The sequence below is a fragment of the Panthera pardus genome, unplaced genomic scaffold (genome assembly GCF_024362965.1).
Source record: "Panthera pardus isolate Hobbes unplaced genomic scaffold, ASM2436296v1 HiC_scaffold_19, whole genome shotgun sequence".
Taxonomy (NCBI): Eukaryota; Metazoa; Chordata; class Mammalia; order Carnivora; family Felidae; genus Panthera; species Panthera pardus.
In genome coordinates, this window is record NW_026526754.1 from 23,922,592 (window position 1) to 23,941,622 (window position 19,031).

The 19,031-nt window shown below is 54.1% G+C and overlaps 1 protein-coding gene across 1 annotated transcript; it reads right to left on the reverse strand.

The window, feature by feature from the left end:
* Positions 1-651: 651 nt before the first annotated feature.
* Positions 652-14,760, reverse strand: CUNH16orf95 (chromosome unknown C16orf95 homolog). Its single transcript, XM_019412983.2, has 7 exons — positions 14,585-14,760; positions 13,207-13,258; positions 12,560-12,697; positions 6,873-7,019; positions 6,084-6,120; positions 2,787-2,997; positions 652-869 (listed from the first exon to the last, which is right to left on the reverse strand). Exons 3-7 carry the CDS (start codon positions 12,695-12,697, stop codon positions 851-853), a joined length of 552 nt encoding a protein of 183 aa, XP_019268528.2. The 5' UTR covers positions 13,207-13,258; positions 14,585-14,760; the 3' UTR covers positions 652-850.
* Between the last annotated feature and the right edge of the window lie 4,271 nt (positions 14,761-19,031).

Below are 19,031 nucleotides of genomic sequence, written 5' to 3' on the forward strand. Positions count from 1 at the left end.
AAAGGAAAAGGTGTCCACACGGAAACAAACATTCAGAGTAAAGCCGACAAGCGAAAACCACCCCAGGTCCATCCAGCCCCGCTGCATCCACATAACAGAACATCACTCAGCCAGAGAAGGACGCGGCATCCCCGGCTACAAGACACGTGCGCCCTGGAGACCCTGCACTGAGTGCAACATGCTGACGCAGAAGGCCCGCACATTACAGGCCTCTGTTCACGTGAAACATCCAGAACAGGAAAAGTCACAGAGTAGGTGAATGGCTGCCAGACGCTGGGAGGGAAGGGAGGGAGGGGTGATGGATCATATGTACGGGGTTCTTTCTGGGGCAACGACAAAGGTCTAGAACTAGACAGTGGTGAGGGCTGCACCACCTCATAAATACACCAAAATCCACTGAATCATACTTTAAAAGGTGCAATCTATGGGATGTGAGTGATATCTCAGTTTAAAAACTCAACTCCTATAATTTTACACTACTTAAAGCATGAGCCACCCTAAAGAGGTGCTAAAGCCACTTCCCGGCCCTCATCTGGTGGGCCCGCTGGCCAGGGTAGAGGCGGCCTCCCTCCCACAGGGACCCAAAATGGAGAACAACCCCTCCCCCACAAAGGAGAACCAGATGCCCTCGTTCAAGAAGGGGCCACTGTGGAGTCTCACAAATAACATTTATTGGCCGCACTCAGGGTCTCACCAGCATCCACGGCCTCCCGGATGATAAACAGCTTGGATTCAACCCTGGGTGTCAATTATATGACCTGAGACAATGCAGGCCATCACAGACTCCTCCTGACTTGATTACAATTGACATGTTCGCGGATGTTCTCAACAGTAGCTGAAGATTCCAAGTTCAAACCCAAAACAACTGGCTGGAAAGCAAAGAGAAAGGCAGTTACTAGGAACAGTGGCCCACGCTGAGCCCACAGTGCCTGGGCAGGACCTGTAAGGAAGCCTCCGTGGGCTGGAAGGCGGGGACACCCTCACAGCAGAGGGAGGGGTGCCATTCAGATCACTGGTGCACTTGGTTCCCGAGGAGCCCAGGCAGGAAAGCGTGCAGTGAGGTGATGCCAGGATACCTTGCAGCCGCGGGCCCTGGGGTGGATGGGCACTCAGCCCCCAGAGCCCACTCTCTCCCTTGGGTGGGAAAGGGAAGTCCAGCCTTGCAGAGCTATGTACGGAAGCCAATGCGAGGAGGCTGTGGCAGCCCCGTCTAGAAGGGACCTGCCTGTCTGTCACGGCCCTTCCAGGGTCCCTGCTGGGAAGGCCCCATGCTCCCCCTCTCCTGAGGCCTCCACAGCAAACCTCTGCCAGGCTAGCTCACGGGCAGCCGGCAGCTTCTCCTGAGATAAGCCACTCATGTAGTCTGTGGGGATCTCCCAGGGCACCCCACAGACACCCCGGCCAGACAAGATACTTCTCCTCAACAGCTGGCTGGGACCTGTGCCCCTGCCCTAAGAGCCTGGTTCAGAGGCAAACGCCTCCTATAACACCTTCAGCGCATCCCCTTGAGCCTGCCCTGCCCATCCACCTCACTCGTCATCTACACCCAAGCTTCCTTCTTTGCTCTTCCCAGAGCGGGCACGGGGGAGCCCTACCTACTTTGATGTCACGTTGGCAAAGATTAAAAAAGAAACAAATCTTTGCGAAAAGCAAAGAAGAAACCATGGCACGATGTCAGGAGCCCTACTCGTGTTCACCGATCACACAAAGCTCACGGACCCCTGCCCCAGGCCCCTTCCCGAGAGCACTTGACCCACAGAGGATGCAACCCACGTCTGGGCAGGCGCTTGTTTGAAGATGTGCCCCATGGCATCATTTGTAACCACAGGGGCAGAGGCAATACCAGGGCCCAACACCAGGGGAGCGACCTACAGGATGCGGGGGGAGGGCCTTCCACCTCTGGCCAGGACGGGAGACAGAGAGCTAACCTCCTATGAACAACCAGAAAACTGGACATTAGACACCTACAACCGTGTCAGATACTGGACATTTTCTAGAATATTCCTCTTACATGGAGAAGACAGACGAGCAAAGAGCCAACAAGTCAACATATGTAGGTTTGAACTGCACACACTGACATGCTGCCACAGCTTTGCAGATCTTCTAGTCACACGTGTGTGGGCACCTGCATGGATGTACACAGGTGTGATGGAAGAGCCTTCGTGGGAAGGTAAACGGGGATGGGGGGGGGGAGCTATTTCAGAGACTAAAGGAAGCAGCCCCTTCCTGTCCGCTCGGGGAGGTGTCATCCTGGAGGCCTCGTGGGGGAGGGACTGGGTGGGGTTCTAGGTGACAAACCCAAGGCCTGCGTGTGGCTAGTGGGTTCGAGGTTGGGGAGAGGGCTTCCCAAAATGGAGCCTCGATGGATGGGCCTGGGCTGGGGGAGAGGCCGCAGGTCCCCAGACCTGAAGGGGTGCTTCTACCCCAGAGGGCTGGCTGGGCGAGTGGGCTCCAAGGTCACTTGCAACCCTGACAGGACACAGATGTGCGCAAGCTAGAACCAGTGGCAGGCTGCCACGGGACTTGGGAACAGGGAAGAGCCCCGAGGTGCCCAGCCCCCCGCCGTCAGCTCTGACGCACCTGGACTGCCGTTCCATCAAGTGTGTGGTGTGGACGGTAGGAGCAGCAGCGTGGTAATCCCGCCACCCCATTCCTCACCCTCTCACGGAACCACAGCCAAGGTCTCCCACATTCTCGGTTCAACTGATCCCGAGGCCGCCGACCGCAACAGCCCGGGAGGGAGACGGGCCCAGGACCCCCAGTGCCCCCACCCTGTGCCTGCTCACCGAATGGCCACCACGACCCTCACGACAGCCTGCAGCAGGGTGAGGAGGCTGAGGCTGAGGGGCAGGATGGGGGCGAGGGGGCTCTCTCCCCTCCCCGGGGCCGGTGGCTCCTGGTGGTGAAGGGCCTGGAGCTGCCGCCACTTGAGGAAGAGGCTCCCATCACAGCAGACCCGCCAGCGGTGGTACCGGGAGCGCAAGTCCAGCGGGGATTCTAGGCGAGAAAGCGAGTCAGGCCCCGGGCAGCGTGAAGATGGCAGGCCGCGTCTGCACACCGCTTGCGGGAGAACCCTCTGGAACCGAGGGCGGGGACTCCAGGTGCCCCAGCAAGGCTGGTCCCAGCCCCATGAGTGTGGACACCGACCGACGCTCATGGAGGTGAAGGGGACCGTGCCGTTCGCTTCTTCCGGGGCTGACCGTGGGGCTCCTGCCGGCGTTTCTGGAGTCTTTACCCCTCACGGCCACGTGAGGGCACGGTCATGGTTATGGACGAAAGGAGACAGAATCCAGGTGGCATGTGCTTCGCGTTAATCTTTGTTTTCAGAGGAAAACAAGTGGTGAAGCCCAGATGAAACCAGACTGGCAAGAGGCTGATAATGACTGCAACTTAGCAATGGAAACATGGGCTGTGTCTGAGTGTCTGAAAATCCATGACCCCAGGTAGGGCTCCTGGGCTGCTGTTGCCCCGACGTGAGCTTTTCTGAGACCTGTTTTGGTCATCCTGTGACCCTTCTGACGTCACACCTTGTTTATGTTTTATCACACTACTGACATGCTGCTACAAATTACACTTTATTCACATGCTATGCTGTACTATATGCTACATTACTACTCTAACTATACCAATATGTAAAAGCATGATTAATATAAAATACAATAAATGTGTTTTGTTAAAAAATCCTACCGCAAAAGCATGGAGAAGAACACCGGAGGAGCCCCTCCTTACAAGGAAAATACAAGAGGAGAAAGGCAGACTTTCTCTTTAAAATGGAAATAATCCGGATTTGACGCCAAGGGAAATATTTTTAAATCACTGTATATGAAGCTCAAGGGGCAACAGATCCCGCCTGTCCCGGCACCGGTGGGACCCGTGTTCTCAATCCTGTCCTGGGACCGGTGGGACCCGGGCTCTCAATCCTGTCCCGGGAACACCCTCCGGCCTGAATGGGTTTAAGGCTTGGCACAAGATCCCTATAAACTGCCTGAACTGTCAACAATGACTGGACTAAAATACTGGTTTTTGAAAACATATCAAATTGATGCATGATTCAACAATAAACAGCTTTTAGCTACTCTTGAAGATGCCAAGTACTCACAGCCAAAAACAACCAATAAGAATAAACCCATAAACATGTGATTATACAGTTAAAAGAGCACTTTCTCAAACTGTTCTTGTCCTGCTACTGTGGGTTTTCTTTCCTACAGTGATGTCTGGCTCTTCTCCCTGAAACTTGAGCCAATGTATCGCTTGCTCTTGGTTCTTTACCTGTCTTCCTGCCCCCCCACCCCCACCCCCACCCCCCGTGTGTTACGCGCGACTCAGCCTAGACACACACCACCTAACCCTCGTCCTCACCCAAACAGGGCTTTAGCTTTTCAAATGCACACGCTTGGGGTCCTACGGCGTGGACTGCAGCAACTTAGTTTCTCCACACAGCCACGTGCCTGGGGCCCCTCCCATCATTCCTAAGGGCCACAGGCTCTCCGTGGCAGGTGCCACATTTCAAATATACCCCCTGCTTTTATGTCCATCCTCCTACTGAGAGACACTTCAGCTGCTTTGGATACCTTGCCGAGGACAGACACGCAGTGGGGGTGTCTACGAGACATCACCCAGACGTGGGCTCGCTGGACTAGAGAATATGTGCATCACAAAGCTGACGGATGAGAGGAATGGGTAGTCAAAAAGTACGAACTTCTAGTAATAACATAAGTAAGTCCTGGGGATCCAATCTACAGCATCATGAGTACAGTTGGTAATACTTCACTGCATATTTGTAAGTTGCTAAGAAAATAGATCTTAAAAGTTCTCATCACAAGAAAAGAAATCTGTAACTGCGTGAGGTGACAGATGTTAACTAGACTTCTTGAGTTGGCTATTTCGCAATATATTTAAATACCAAATTGTTACGCTGCGCTCCTGAAATGAATATAATGTTATGTGTCAATTATGTCTCAATAAAAAATAATTTGATAGAGGCCCACACAAAGGCTGTGTAGATTTGTGCCGCTCCTAATCGTGTTACTTTTATTACCAGGGAAGACATGTATTTCTGTAGCATTAAGAGGTGGGTGTGCTGGCTGGTGGCCACTCATCCTGGCACTCTCCCAGCCAGCCCTGTGCCCCTGGGCTCCGGCAGGCTGCTCAAATCGCCTGCCCGTCCCAAGAACCCAGCCCCAGCCCGGCATCCATCCATTCCCTCCTGCACAGATTGTGGCCAGGGTGCTCCCACGCAGAGCAGGGGCACGGCTGGGCACGGGGAGGACCTGATACAGGCCACAAAACGTGCCTGCTGCTTCGCTCACGGGCAACACGGAGGAGGCATACATGTTAGCCGTCAGCGCCGGAAAACGCCTTCCAGAACAATCCAGCCCACTTGTTTGAGGGACAAAGAATGTACCGGTGGGGATGGAGATGCCGTCTCCTCGTGTGCTGAAGGGAATGAATGACACAGCGGGTCACAAACACACAAATACATGCACACGCCCCGTTGCGAGTATCTACTGCATCATGAACAGAGGAGTACGTGGCACGTACTACAGCCTCCACAAATGTGTGACGATACACGCCCTAGGTCTCAAATATGCAAATGTACAAACACACCGCAAGAGGAATACGTGTCTAAATGTCACGTCATGAGCATATGGTGTGTCCTGCACATGGAAATGGAGGTACAGGCGCCACGTCGTTAATAAATACGGATAGTAGCCGCGCGTACACGTACGTATGTGTGAGTATACCCACCCGCCCCCCCCCACACACTATGTCATGAACCATAGCAGGTTAGAGCTTAAAAGAAAATACGCTTTAGATACCATCTAACTCCAGGCTGCAAACTGGCTGCATCTTGAGAGCCGCTGCAGATGGACTGATAGAGTCTAAGGCTCTCTGGGTTCGGTGGGAAATGGGGGGTGACTAGCGATGTCTGGCAAGAGAAGGGGGCGAAAAGGCGGAGTGTATGCCACACAGCCATGTCTGTTTTACAGACGTGGGGAGGAGAGAAGTCTCCCCATCCCCACCATAAGACCCCGCCTCCCTTGGGGAGCGGGAGGGGATGAGACCCACGTACGCGCTGTTACCTTGCACGCCTTTAAAACTCTGCTGCCTTTTCACCACCTAAAAGAAAAGAATGTGGGCAAACGTATCAGCCCTGGCCTGGTGATCTACCGGAAGGGTGGGCCCAGTGATGTGGCCTAGAAACCAGGAAAGGGCTGTGAGCAGCTCAGGACGCAAGCCAGCTCAGGACACAGCTTCAGGACCAAGCTCAGGTCTCCTTTTAAAAGGCCTTTGAGTCTGAATTCTAGGGACAGTTTGCTATTTGATGACAGCAAACCAGCAACTGGAAAGTGGGTGGAGGCAGAAAGGAAGCTTCTACTGACCACCCAGGGCACCTGAAATGCCGTGGGGCTGAGGAGGACTGGGCCTGGCCAACCACCCCAGCGGGGGCTGGCCTGGAACCCAGAGCCCCGGAGAGGGCCAGATAGAGCTGAAGAGTGAGGACAGAATCTCAGAACAATGGTCCTTCCCGGCTCCTCCATCCGCCTGCTGGGATGCCCACAGAGCTGGAGCAGGAGGTGAGGCCAGGTGAGGGAGGGGGAGGAGGGGCGAGAGGAGGAGGGCAGGAGAGGCGGCAGTAAAGATGGCAGCAGCAATGCTGTCCCCTTCAGAGGGCAGCGTGACCCGCCCTCCGGGCACCCCCCCCAGGACACGGAGCCTGCCCCCCCGCCCCCCGCCTGCACTCTGCTGCCTTTGCTGTGCCTTCCAGTAGACCCTGGATGAATGGAGGCCACTGTGGGGAGAGAACCCGGTACCCTCCACCCCATCTCCGGGTCCCTCTCGGGCCTCGCTGCCATGAGCCTCCCTCTTACCTTCGTGTGAGGCCTCAGGACCTGGGGCACCCAGTAGGGCATCACAGCCTGATCCCTAGGCATCGGGAGGTGGCCCCCAAAACGGTGGCATGGGCAGGGGCATGCCTTGGTGGTTTTGGGGGTATAAAACTGGACCATCTTTGGGATCTAACAGAGAGGAAGGGAAGACAAGGTCCAAAGGGATAGTGCCCCAGAAACCTTCACGCTGGAACAGGGCCCCGGGAAGTTCTTCTTCTGCACCCCCACACGAGCACACCCCAACCACCCAGCCGAGGGAGCAGAGTCCCAGGGGACCGCCTGCATCTCTGCAGTGCCACGACGCAGGGTGCCACGGCGGGACATGTGGGCTGCAGTCAGGAGGCATGGCTCTGCCCTGAGCTCGGAGGCCACCAGGAGTGGCCCCTGGGCACAACATTTAGCCCCTCGGAGTGTCAGCGGTCTTGGCTATAAAGGGGGCTCTGCCAGATTTCTTAAAACATAGGTCAGAGTCCAAAACGGGACAGTGTCTGATTCAGCAATTCCACTCTCGGACACACGTGCGTCTGCAAAACGACGCTCTTAAAGGCAGCCGGCATCAGCACTGGCTGTTGGGGCCCAACAGCACGAATGCCATCTGTAAGGGACGATACAGGTGGGACACGGGGACAGCAGGGAATGGGGCAGCCTTTGGAAAGAGCGAGGCGGACCTTCCCGTCCTGACGTGAACGAGTGCAGAGAGGGGACGGTGAGTGAGAAATGCAGCGTGCAGGCACAGCAGCTGTCGTGCGTGGTTTTCACGGAGAACCTACGTGTGCCTGAGTTGTGGGGGGCCATGCCCTCACTGCGTTCTGCACCCTCCCACAGCCCTGCCCTTTGCCCTGCGACCCCAGTTCCTTGCAGCAGAGGGACAGCGTGGAGCCCACCCCTGGACCTCGGTCAGGCCCAGAGAACAAGAAGTGACAGCAGCCAGGGCCCGCACGCCAGCCCCAAGATCAGGGACAGGTGGGGCCGTGGTGCCCAGCAGAGCCCCTCGGACACCTGTGCAATGACAATGACTGCTGTTTCAAACCAGGCATTTGGGCATCGGTGACATGTCGCTTGTGAAGGAACACACTCACAGCTCATCTGCAGGCCACGTGGGGAAGCCTCGGAGGAGGCACGGGCAGCGGGGCACGATCTTCACTGTACCCCTTTGTACCTCTGGAGGTCCCCACCATGTGCTCATGTCGCACATTATAAAAGACATTAAAGACACTAAAACCTACCTCTGAGTGGACCCTGCCAACTTCCTGAGGCCACGGAGGGCCCCACAGAGCACGTGTGCGACGTGAGGCGAAGCACAGAGGACCCCACAGGGAGGGCTGAGGGGTCGCAGGCTCATCCAAAGGAGGAGATGGAACAGGTTCTGGAGAACCCCTCCCGCTTGCCACCAGGGTGCTGCCCAGCGGGACGAGCACACTCGGGACACTTGTGCCCACCCACCCCCCAGCATGCACCTGAGAGCCCTCCAGATGTGGACAGCACAAACTCCCTGGGCAGACCCTGTGGGTGGCCCCTGCCGCAGTCATTCCGCACCACCCACCCCTTGTTAAAAGAACCCAACTTTGCTCAAGGGACCAAGTGCCCAGTCCCAAGGGACCAGCCTCAGCCAGGCAGGGCTTTGCCAGCAATGTGTCTGGGGGTGAGAACAAAGAGATCAAAGACAAGTTGGCTGGGGCTTCTGGGAATTTTTTACCCTGGATAAGAAAAGGGAACGAGACAGTAAGCCTTCCATGCACCCTCCCCGCCCCCCCCCCCCGAGAAAAGGAGGACATCATAAAGGCTTCCTTTGTGCCACGTGTATCATGGTGTAAGGAGGAGACCCATGGCCACCATCTCAAAACACGCAAGCTGGAAGTACCAACACTAGGAGTAAAGGGTAAAAAGAATCTGGATCTTTAAACACATTATCCAGCCATAAAACCAATCCTAGAAGAATCCTCTCTCTACCAAAGACCCTGGTTGAACCCACTGTGGGTCAGCTCTCTGTTACTTGCACCTAACAGCGCCCCCTGCCGGAACAGGAGCCTGCTGGGTGAATGGAAAGGAGGCTGGAGCCTAGGGGGGTGGGGGGTGGGCAGCAAGGTCAGGAAGGACCCCAGGAACTCCATCAGGGACTTTGGTCCATACTCAGAAATGAGGGGCTATGGGGGAGCGACGGGACCAGATGTACAGTTTTAAAAGCTCTTACGTGGTGGGGGTGCCAGGGTGCCTCAGTCGGTTGAGCATCTAACTCTTGATTTCGATGGGGTCATGATCTCACAGTTTGTGGGATCAACTCTTGTGTCTGGCTCTGCACAGAGCATGCTTAGGATTTTCTCTCTCTCTCTCTCTCTCTCTCTCTCTCTCCACCCCTCCATTTTCTTTCTCTCTCAAAATAAATTTAAAAACTTAGGAAAATAAATTATAAAAGCTCATGGGGCTTCAGATCAGAAAATGGACAGCCAGAGCTAGAACGGATGGAGGCAGGGAGACGAGCTGGAAGACAGGAGACAGGCTGGGCACCTTGGCCTCTGCACTCCTTCCACCCTGCCTAGGGCCACCTCCTCCCCGACGCCCAGCAGCATAACTCAGTGGAGAGAGTCATGGACCCTAATCCCTCATCGGCTGTGGACTGACCCTGTGACCTTAGAAAAGCCCCTGTCCCTCTCTGGACCTCAGTTTTCCCATCCTTTAAAGGAGTACAATCATACCTACCCTGCCCAACTTTCAAATGATACAATGGCCAACAGGAGGGACTGAGGCCATCATCACTGCCTAGAACAATGTGACTCAGTGACCTTGAGGCCACTGACCTGTTTAAGAATCTACTAAAAAACAAGAAATGAGAGATGGCCTCACTACAGATTCTACTGATATTACAAGGGTAATTAGAAAATATTATGAATAACATTATGCCAATAAATTTGACAAGGATATAATGGACAGAATCCTTGAGGCTCACTAAGCAAGAGACAGATAACATAAATAACTCTATATCCATGAAAGAAATTGTTTGCAGTTAAAAACCCTCCCACAAAGAAACTTCTAGCCCCATATGGCTTCACTGGTAAATCCCACCAAACCCTAAAGGAAGAAATAATACCAATTCCACACAGAGTCTTCCAGAAATTTGAAATGAGAGACTACGTCTCAACTTATTCTACATGGCCAGCATTACCCTAGTACAAAGGCAAACAAGGAAAAGGCAGATCAATATTCTAATCAAATTCTAACCAAATACATCAGGAGAACAATACATCATGATTACATGGGGTTTCTCCTAGGAAACAGCTTAACTTTTGAAACTCCATCAATGTAACAATATTAACAACCCCCCCCAAAAAATTATCATTTCGATAGACATAGATAATACCCAACATTCATTCTGGATACAAACTCTGAGCAAATTAGGAATAGACAGGAACTTCCTCAGCCTGACACAGGGCATCTAAACCAACAGCTAACATCACACTTAATGGTGAAAACCCGAATGCTGTTCCCCTAAGATGAGGAAGAAAACAAGGGTGTCTTGTGTCCCCACTGCGTTCATCGATGTACTAGAAGTTCTAGTCAGGGGATAAGGCAAGAAAAAGAAATAAAAGACATCCAAACTGGACAGGAAGGAAGGAAATCCTCTCTCTCTGCAGATGGCACGATCTTCTACATAGAAAATCTGAATCTACAAAAAAATCCACTAGAATAAAGGAGGTAATGCAATATTGTGGGATACAAGATCAAAACACAAAAGTCAGTAGTATCCTTGAAAAGTAGCAATGAGGCGGGGTGCCTGGGTGGCTCAGCCAGTTAAGCATCCAACTTCAGCTCAGGTCATGATCTCATGGTCTGTGAGTTCGAGCCCCACGTCGGGCTCTGTGCCGACGGCTTAGAGCCTGGAGCGTGCTTTGGACTCTGTGTATCCCTCTCTCTCTGCTCCTCCCCTGCTCATTCTCTCTCTTTCTTTCTCTCTCTCTCAAAAGTAAACATTTTTAAAAAGTTTTGTAACAAATAAGTAAAAAATGACCTTCAAGCCATAGGAAAAAAAAATCAACTTAAAATGGATCACAAACCTAAACACAAACTATAAACTATAAAACTTCTAGAAAAAAAAACACAGGAGAAACCTTTCCAATCTTGGCTTAGGCAAAGATTTCTTAGAAATGCTTAGAATGCATGTGCCACTGCTGTGCTGGCAGGGATGGAGGGGGAGAGGGCGCTGGGGTAGAGGGGGGAGGGGTAGAGGGGGGAGGGTGCACCTAAACAAGATCCAGAAAAGATCAAACTGAAAAACTGCACTTCGTCAAAATTTAAAATTTATGCTCTGTGAAAGATACTGAGAAGAGAATAAAAGGACAAGTCCAGAACACGGAGAAAATATTTGCAAATTAACTATTTCATAAAGAAAGTATATATCCAGAATACATAAAGAATTCTCACAACTCAATAGTAAAAAAAAAAAAGCAAACAACCCAATTTTTCTAAACGGGCGAAATATCTAGAGAGACATCTACATATCAAGTAAGATGCACAGATGCCAGGGCCGCCTGGGTGGCTCTATCAGTTAAGCGTCCGACTTCGGCTCAGGCCATGATCTCACAGGTCGTGGATTCGAGCCCCATGTCGGACTCTGTGCTGACAGCTCGGAGCTCAGAGCCTGGAGCCTGCTTTGGATTCTATGTCTCCCTCTCTCTCTGCCCCACCCCTGCTTATGCTCTGTCTCTCTCTGTCTCTCAAAAATGAATAAACATTAAAAAAAAAAAAAAAGTTTTTTTTTTTTTAAAGTAAGATGTGCAGATGATGAAAGCATACGGAGGAGACCCTTGGCATCACTAGTTACTATGGAATTAAGTAGTGGAATTTAGCCACCTATTAAGATGGCTAAAATTTAAAAGACTGACCAAACCACATGCCAGTGAAAACGCAGAGGGACTGGAACTTTATACAATGCTGGTGGGAATGTCAAATGACACAACCGTTTTCGGAAAACAGTTGCCAGTTTCTTAAAAAGTTACACATACCCCTACGGCATGATCCAACAACTCGCCCAAGAGAAATGAAGGCACGTGCACACAAAGACTTGTACACAAACGTTCACAGCAGCCTTACTGCTCACAGACAAAACTGCTGGAAATGATGCCAATGTCCTTCAGGGGGCGAGAGGCTACACTGTGGCTGATTCAGATGACAGAGCACTCTCCAGTACTCCTCGGCGACCACGTGGATGAAACTCAAAAATAATTACACTAAGGGAAGGAAGCCAGAGTACCCCCCACACGACGCCATTTATATAAAATCCAAGGAAACGCAGACTGGCCGCCAGCAACAGAAACAGACCAGCAGTTGCCAGGGATGGTGGGGCAGGGAAGGCTGGGTGCAGTTGCAAAGGGCACAAGGAAACCCTTCAGGGTTGTGTGTGTGTGTACATTAACTCAACGACGGGGGTGGTTCCACAGTGTGTATCTATGTAGAGATTTAGCAAACTGCCCACTTCACACATGTGTGGTTATCGTATGTCAGTCTTAACTCCATAAATCTGGTTTAAAATAAAAATCCCGATTTAAAGAAAAACACCAACTGTCTCCCAGAAATTGTAAAACATCACTCATGTAATATCTATGATGCTGAGATGTGACTGGTCCCCTTAAGTTCACCCTGGACTCAGGTGAAGAGACCTGGCTCAAGTCACCTACCTGCTTTCGGGGTCTCAGGGACAAAGGGACCCAGTAAGGCAGGGCAGCCTTGACCCTGGGCACGGGCAGGCAGCCCCCGAACCTGGCCTGGCACTCACAGCAGATGGGCTCTCGAGCAGCGCTGGGGACGGGACACATCTGAGCATGAGCCAGAAAAGACAGAATTAAACATGCCGTTACATTCAGCGATGTGAGCCGAGGAACTCTCTGGAATAGTCCATCAACGCTCAGAGAGAGCCAGGGTTGAGGCAGGGTGTCCAAGGGCAGGGAACAGGGGCCTCAGCTCCTTCCGCAGCTCAAAAAGAGGCAGGCTACCACGGCTCACCCTCCAGAGTCATCTAGACAGAGACCAGCGGAGCTTGCAGACCAGGTCGTGAGGATCCCCGGCCATTTACGGTCACGTTGCCGTGTGCGTGGCTGGGGAAGTACAATCAGCTACAATGGGGGCTGCTCTTTTTGTGGTTATGTCAGGGGTGGGGGAGGCAGTGGGTGACCCTACATAGAGATACTAGGGGCCGGGTGATGGGCCCCATGTCTGACACAGCCTCGTGAGGTGTGGCTTTTGGGTGCACCCACATTCTCCACTCTCCCCAACCCACGGGCATGTCGGAGTTGGGGCACAGACCCTGAGTGTTTGCTTTCCTTACCGAATAATCTATGAGGCACACTTCTTTCCCAAAGATTTGAAATGCGCTCTTCCTAGAAAACAAGAACAGGAAGGCTTAGAAAGTTCTGGGCTTTGGGTACATGGGGAGACAGGGCTGTTGGGCGACGGCCTGGGCCAGATTTCTTGACACTGACTCGTGTCACTAAACCCCAGGGAGGGAGGGGTCATCCTTCTGAGACTAAGAGGGTGTAGGGGCTGACAACAGAATCAGGTGTATGCACGCTCACATGCTGACATCTAGGGGGTCCCTGAACGCCGGGCTCGTGTAAAATCCCGTGTCCCCAAACCTAGTTGCTTCACGCACGCTCCAGCTAAACCTGTGCTAAGCCCTTCAGGAGAGAAAGAAAGCTCCAACCTGCTGAGAACTTCCCAAGCCCTGGAGCTGCCAACCACCACACCTAGGACATCCCCAAGCTTCTACTTGGGGAAAAGACAGTCAAACCTGTCCATTAAATGAAAGTCCTTCCAGCATAACCTGAATGCTCTGTCTCTGGGATGACAAAAGCATTTGGGGCTACACAGACCGTGTTACCCTTCCCCATTGTCCCCCCTACCCCTGCAACAAACTGCTAGAATGCCATATGGGGTCTCCAGTGGGCATGAATGGAACACACAGCAAAGCAACTTTTCCCTGACAGTGATGGGGCGGGGGGCGGTTCTGTAGCATGGAAACCGTAGGAGTGACACGGTGTTTTGGGGTTTCATTTTTACCGTGACCATCACCACTACTGCTATCTTATTACAGCAACAGCTTCGGGTCATTGAGCTCTCTCAGCACACCCGGCTGCCGCCAGAAAACACTGGATGCGGCCCCTGCGCGCATCCTCCCCCTGCTGGTAATGACTGCATCGCTAGTTCCTTAAGGGGCCACCCCTGTCTCCGCCCCCACCGCTCAGCCCCCCAGCCCAGAGGCTGAGGCCCAGCTCTCTGAGGACGTTGGCTCAGAAGGGGGGCATTACCCAAGTCAGCCCAGAGAAACTCATTTGGGGACTGGGGGCCAAAATTTAGGGGAAAAAGAATGTCCTTTTGTGTGGAGGTTGGAAGCCTCAGGTCTTGGCTCCAGGAGGGAAGCCGGCCCGCAAGCAAGCGCAGCTGACAGATGGACAAAGCAGTCCCCGACCACAGTCCCTGAGCATCTGGATACACCCGTGTCTGAAGAGCTGCCCTCCGTTCTCAGCCGGTGGAACAGTAACCCGCCCCCCGGAGCTCCCGTCAGCGCAGACGTGCCCTCTGCCCTGCCTACGGGACACAAGCTGCCGCTGGGCCGGGGTGACGTGGGGCCCGGGCGCCTGGCGGCGGGGCTGGGGCTGCCCCGGGTGCGGTGTCCGCGGCCCGGCGTGAGGGGCTCAGGCACGCACCTGCCTGCCGCGACGCGCTCCGGGGAGTGCGTGCTGACAGACCCAACGGACACCCGGGGCGCCCGGAAGTGCCCGCCGCGGCTGTGACAGGGTGACGGGGTGGGAGGGAGCGGTGACCATCGTGAGGCCGCTGACGACAGCACGGCCGGCTCCCACGCGTGCGGCTCCTCCCTGCAGCCAACGAGCACACGCACGCCGCGCACGGGCCCGCCCACCCCCCAGGTCCCGCCCCTTCCGCCCGCCGGCCTCTCCAGGTCCCGCTCTTCCGGCCCGACGGCGCCGCTGACTGGCCCGAGCTCAGCCAATCACACGCCGTCTTCTAGGTATGTGCCCCCATCTGACGGCTGATTGGTCCCTGTTGGCACGGGCTCGAGGATGTAGGGTCGGCAGGTCGGACCGAGGCGGAGCGTAGCTGGATTCCCGGGCTGGAGCGGGGTTCAGGATCTCTGCCCGGGTCTCCGGCGCTGGATGGTGAGAAGGCAGTGGCCGCCGGCCGGGCGTAACTCGTGGCGCCCTCAGGCCGCCGGTTGCCTCTCTCAAGTTCCGACGGAGCGGAGCGCACTGCATCTCACGTGGTGGCCGCCTAGCCGGCCCAGGCCTGGACGCTGCGGTCCCGACGGTGCCGGCCTGCCGTGGCCCCGAGTCCCCGCGCTATGCGCGGTCGCTGGACGCGAGACCGGCCGCGCGTCTTTACAGACCGGATGAAGTCTGCCTCTCCGTGTTGTTCTGCTTTATCCCAGACTCCAGTTTCCATCTCTTGCAAACGAGTTTACCCCCACCTTTTAGTATTTTCATGCCGACTGTAATATTCTCCGTTAATCCATTGTTTGCCCAAACCAACACGAGTAACTAGCCCTGATGGGCGGCACCCCGATGGGCTGCCTCCTAGCCGTGGAGCGAACAGGATGCGTCCGGGCACTGCTCAGGTTTCTTGGCTCCGCTGCTGAACTGTTAGGGTCAGAACCTATGAACAGGGCTGAACTTCCAGCCAGGGCTCACATGTATGCTGTTTGGCCGGCATCCAAGCTCACTGGGCAGTGCCCCTGCCATATTAGCTGCCACATAGTTCAAACATCACCCCTGCGTGTTGTGTAAGTAATGTCACTAGTCTCTTTGTTAATAGCTCATGACAAAATTGTCCAGGAATCTCACTACTAAACTAGCACTTTATTTACAGCTCTCTTGTCTCTGCCTGCCTGCCTTGGAGTCTCCATTCTCCTTCTGAGCCGACAGGAATATCACTGCAGCATAGAAGGCAGGCTCATGCCTTCTGGAAGCTCTGGTACACTGTCTTGCTGTTTCATGTCAAGAATAGCGCATCCCTGCCCCCATCACCTCCCCCTCCCCAGGAGTGGCTAGAAGGTCTAACAAATGCCAGCTTTATTGAGGATGTGGCAGGTGGAACCCTCATACATTGCTCACAAAATTGAAATAACTATTGGCAAACCGTTTGGCAATATTTTCAAAACCTAAACATCTGAATGAATAGCCTGTAACCAAACAGTTCCTTGCCCAGGTATACCCTCCAAAGAAATAAGAACTTAGTCCACCAGAAGGCACACACAGACCCAGCCAAAGCAACTTTTAACAGCTTCAAACCAGAAATGCCACAGATGTCCACTCGCAGGAGAAAAGATGAAAGAAACCAGAACACTACACAACGACGAAAACTACACAACCGCAAACCCACAACGGTGTGGAAGAAGCCAGACCCCACAGCATGCAGTGGGTGCACTGCATGTGTCACCGTAGTGACTGCACACGGACGACTGCAATCCGGGAAAGCAAATCCATCACCACACAGCGATCCAAAGCAGTCCTCGCCCACTCTGCCCTGAGTGCTCAGTCACAGGAGCTTGTTCGCAGCTCTGGCCCTGCCTGTGTGTTATCAGGCGGCTCGCCTCACTTCTCCAAGCCTGGGTGTCACCTGTAAAATAGTGAGAGCCATAGAACCAATCCACAGGACGTTGGAGAAGATGAGATTTAAGACCAGACACGGTGTGAGCCTCCCGGGCAGGTCAGCCTGTCGTTACAGAAGTGTGGCGGCTCCCTGTATTTTCCCTTTCCCTACCCACTTAAGGCAGAGCTTGGCTCATTGCCACTGCCTCAGAGGAGAGAAGTCAGACCAGAGAAGCCTGCGGCCACTAAACATTTCTCGGTTTGGCTTTTGTTTCCAAAACCCCCAGGTAGGAGGAGGAGGAGGAACAGAGAGAGACCTCTATGTCCCAGAATCATGGGGTAGTTGTGCAGTGCGGTCACCAACCGAGGATCCCTGGCTGAGAGCATGATGAGTGGGCCTGTGTTCCACCTGCACTGTCCCCTGGGCCCGTCCCCACTCCCGACCTTATATGACCTGCATAGGAGCACACCGAGCTAGCAGGAGCCACCAGACCAGAGGGAACAGTCTGGCCTGGCTTGAAGGGGATGGAGAAGTGCTGGGCCACTGAGGCAGCCATGGCCAGCATCTGTGAGTCTCTTCCTCCCCACCCCCATAGCACCCACATGTCCATGGCTGTCAGCTCCTGTAACTGCCCGGAAATGACACCCAGCCACCAGAGAGTCTCCAGACCCCTGTCTGGGGGCAGGCCAGGAGTGTCAGGATTAATGCCCCTGGGAGCAGCCCTCAGCAGTGACAGGGAACGTGGATAAGTATCTGAGCTTTCGTGCCCGCAGGTGGGACAGCTTGGGGCATGTTGCATACTGCCCCCCAGCTTCCCTGCGGGACCGAACCCCAGCTGCCCACATTGCTGCCCCCCTCCCTTGATGGCACCCTTTGCAATGCTCCTTGCTTCTCACCTCCCCATACCCTATCCCAGGTCATCTCCCCAATAATATACCTGCAGGTCCTAGCTCAGGACTGGCTTTTAGGGAAATCAGCCAGGACGGGCCCCTCCTGCCACCCCTGTGACCATCCCTTGCAGCCTGGAGGGGCTCTTTCAGATGGTCACGAAGCCTCGTGCCGCCTGCATCTGGCACAGAGCCTGGGTCCAGGGCCAGCTGTGCCCTCAGCTGGTGGCAGAGGGGACTCTCCCCAGCCACTCCTGCATGTGGGGAGGTGGGGGGGGGGGGGGGGGCAGGCTGCAACAGCACGGGGCTAAGTGAGCACCAACAAAGCTTTCCAAACCGACGAGCCCTGGGCAGGTGTAGAACAAGTGAAGGAGGGCGACCACAGCCTTGCCGGGGCTCAGGCAGGAGGAGTGACGCATCTCCAAACACCAGCAGGCACGGTCCACGTTCTTGCACGGTCCCTTGTTCCAAACTGGGTTCCCCAAAGATATGGACCTCCTCTAGTAGTCGGAGAAAAGGGCCTGTCCTCTACTCCACAGTTACAAGCAGGGGTGGGGCCAAGTGGGGATGCCCGTGTGACATGACCGAGCTGGCTGCCAAGACAGAGGGCCCAAAGGGGCAGGTCACACGCCCACCCCCGTGGGCAGACAGAACAAGGGAGAGGCCACCCAGCAGGAAGGACACTGTCCTCAGGACCACCAGAGCGCTGCCGCCAGGGCTGTGGCTGGGGTACTGCCACCTCCCACTCCTCTTGGCTTGTCCACATCCGTATCTTTGAGAACCTTGTGACTACAAAAGCCTGTATTGTTGCTAACCCAGAAGTTGTGATTTTGTTTTGAAGTTTGCTATCACAGGATAACCTTGCCTGACTGACCCATGACAGGCTCAGGAAAGGGGTTCTACAAAGCTAAGCCCGTGGGTTGGGTAAAAACAAGATTTAAAAATATTTTTTTCAAACTTTTTAAGTAGGCTTTGCGTCCAGCGCAGAACCCAACACAGGGCTTGCACTCAGGACCCTGAGATCAAGATTCGGACACTTAACCGACTGAGCTACCCAGCTACCCCTGAACTTTTTTTTTCTTTTTTAAGTAATCTCTACACCCAAAGTGGGGCTCAAACTCACAACTCCAAGATCAAGAGTCACATGCTCACGTCCCTCATTAGGAACACTTTGGGGTCTCTTGAAGTAACCCTTCTCAGCCTAGTCTGGGTCAAGGTCATGCCAGGTGCCACAGACTCTTGCAGTATGTGGTGTTAATGGCTCCCTGGAGGCAGAACTCACTTTTTCACTCAGATTGGGGCCCTGCATGTGACCGGCCCCACTGGTGGGCATCATTCTGTACAAGTCTGCTGCCCCACATCCTTACCCTTCCTTGTGGGGTCGCAGGCTCCATTGTCACCCCTTACTGTCCCTGCCTCTCCAACCACACCATTCTGGAGCTCTCTCTTCAGTGAGCTGTGTACCCTCAGCACCTTGGTCTTCCTTTCCTTCTCCCTCACCGTGTCCTGCACTCTGCTGAGATGCCACCACCACCACCATTACCATCATCAGAATGCCATTAAGAGGGACGCAGCCCAAGCCAGACAACCAGGCTCACAGAGAGTTTGTTCATTTCCAGATGCCTGTCACTGTCTCAGCCCAGCACCAAGGACCCATGTC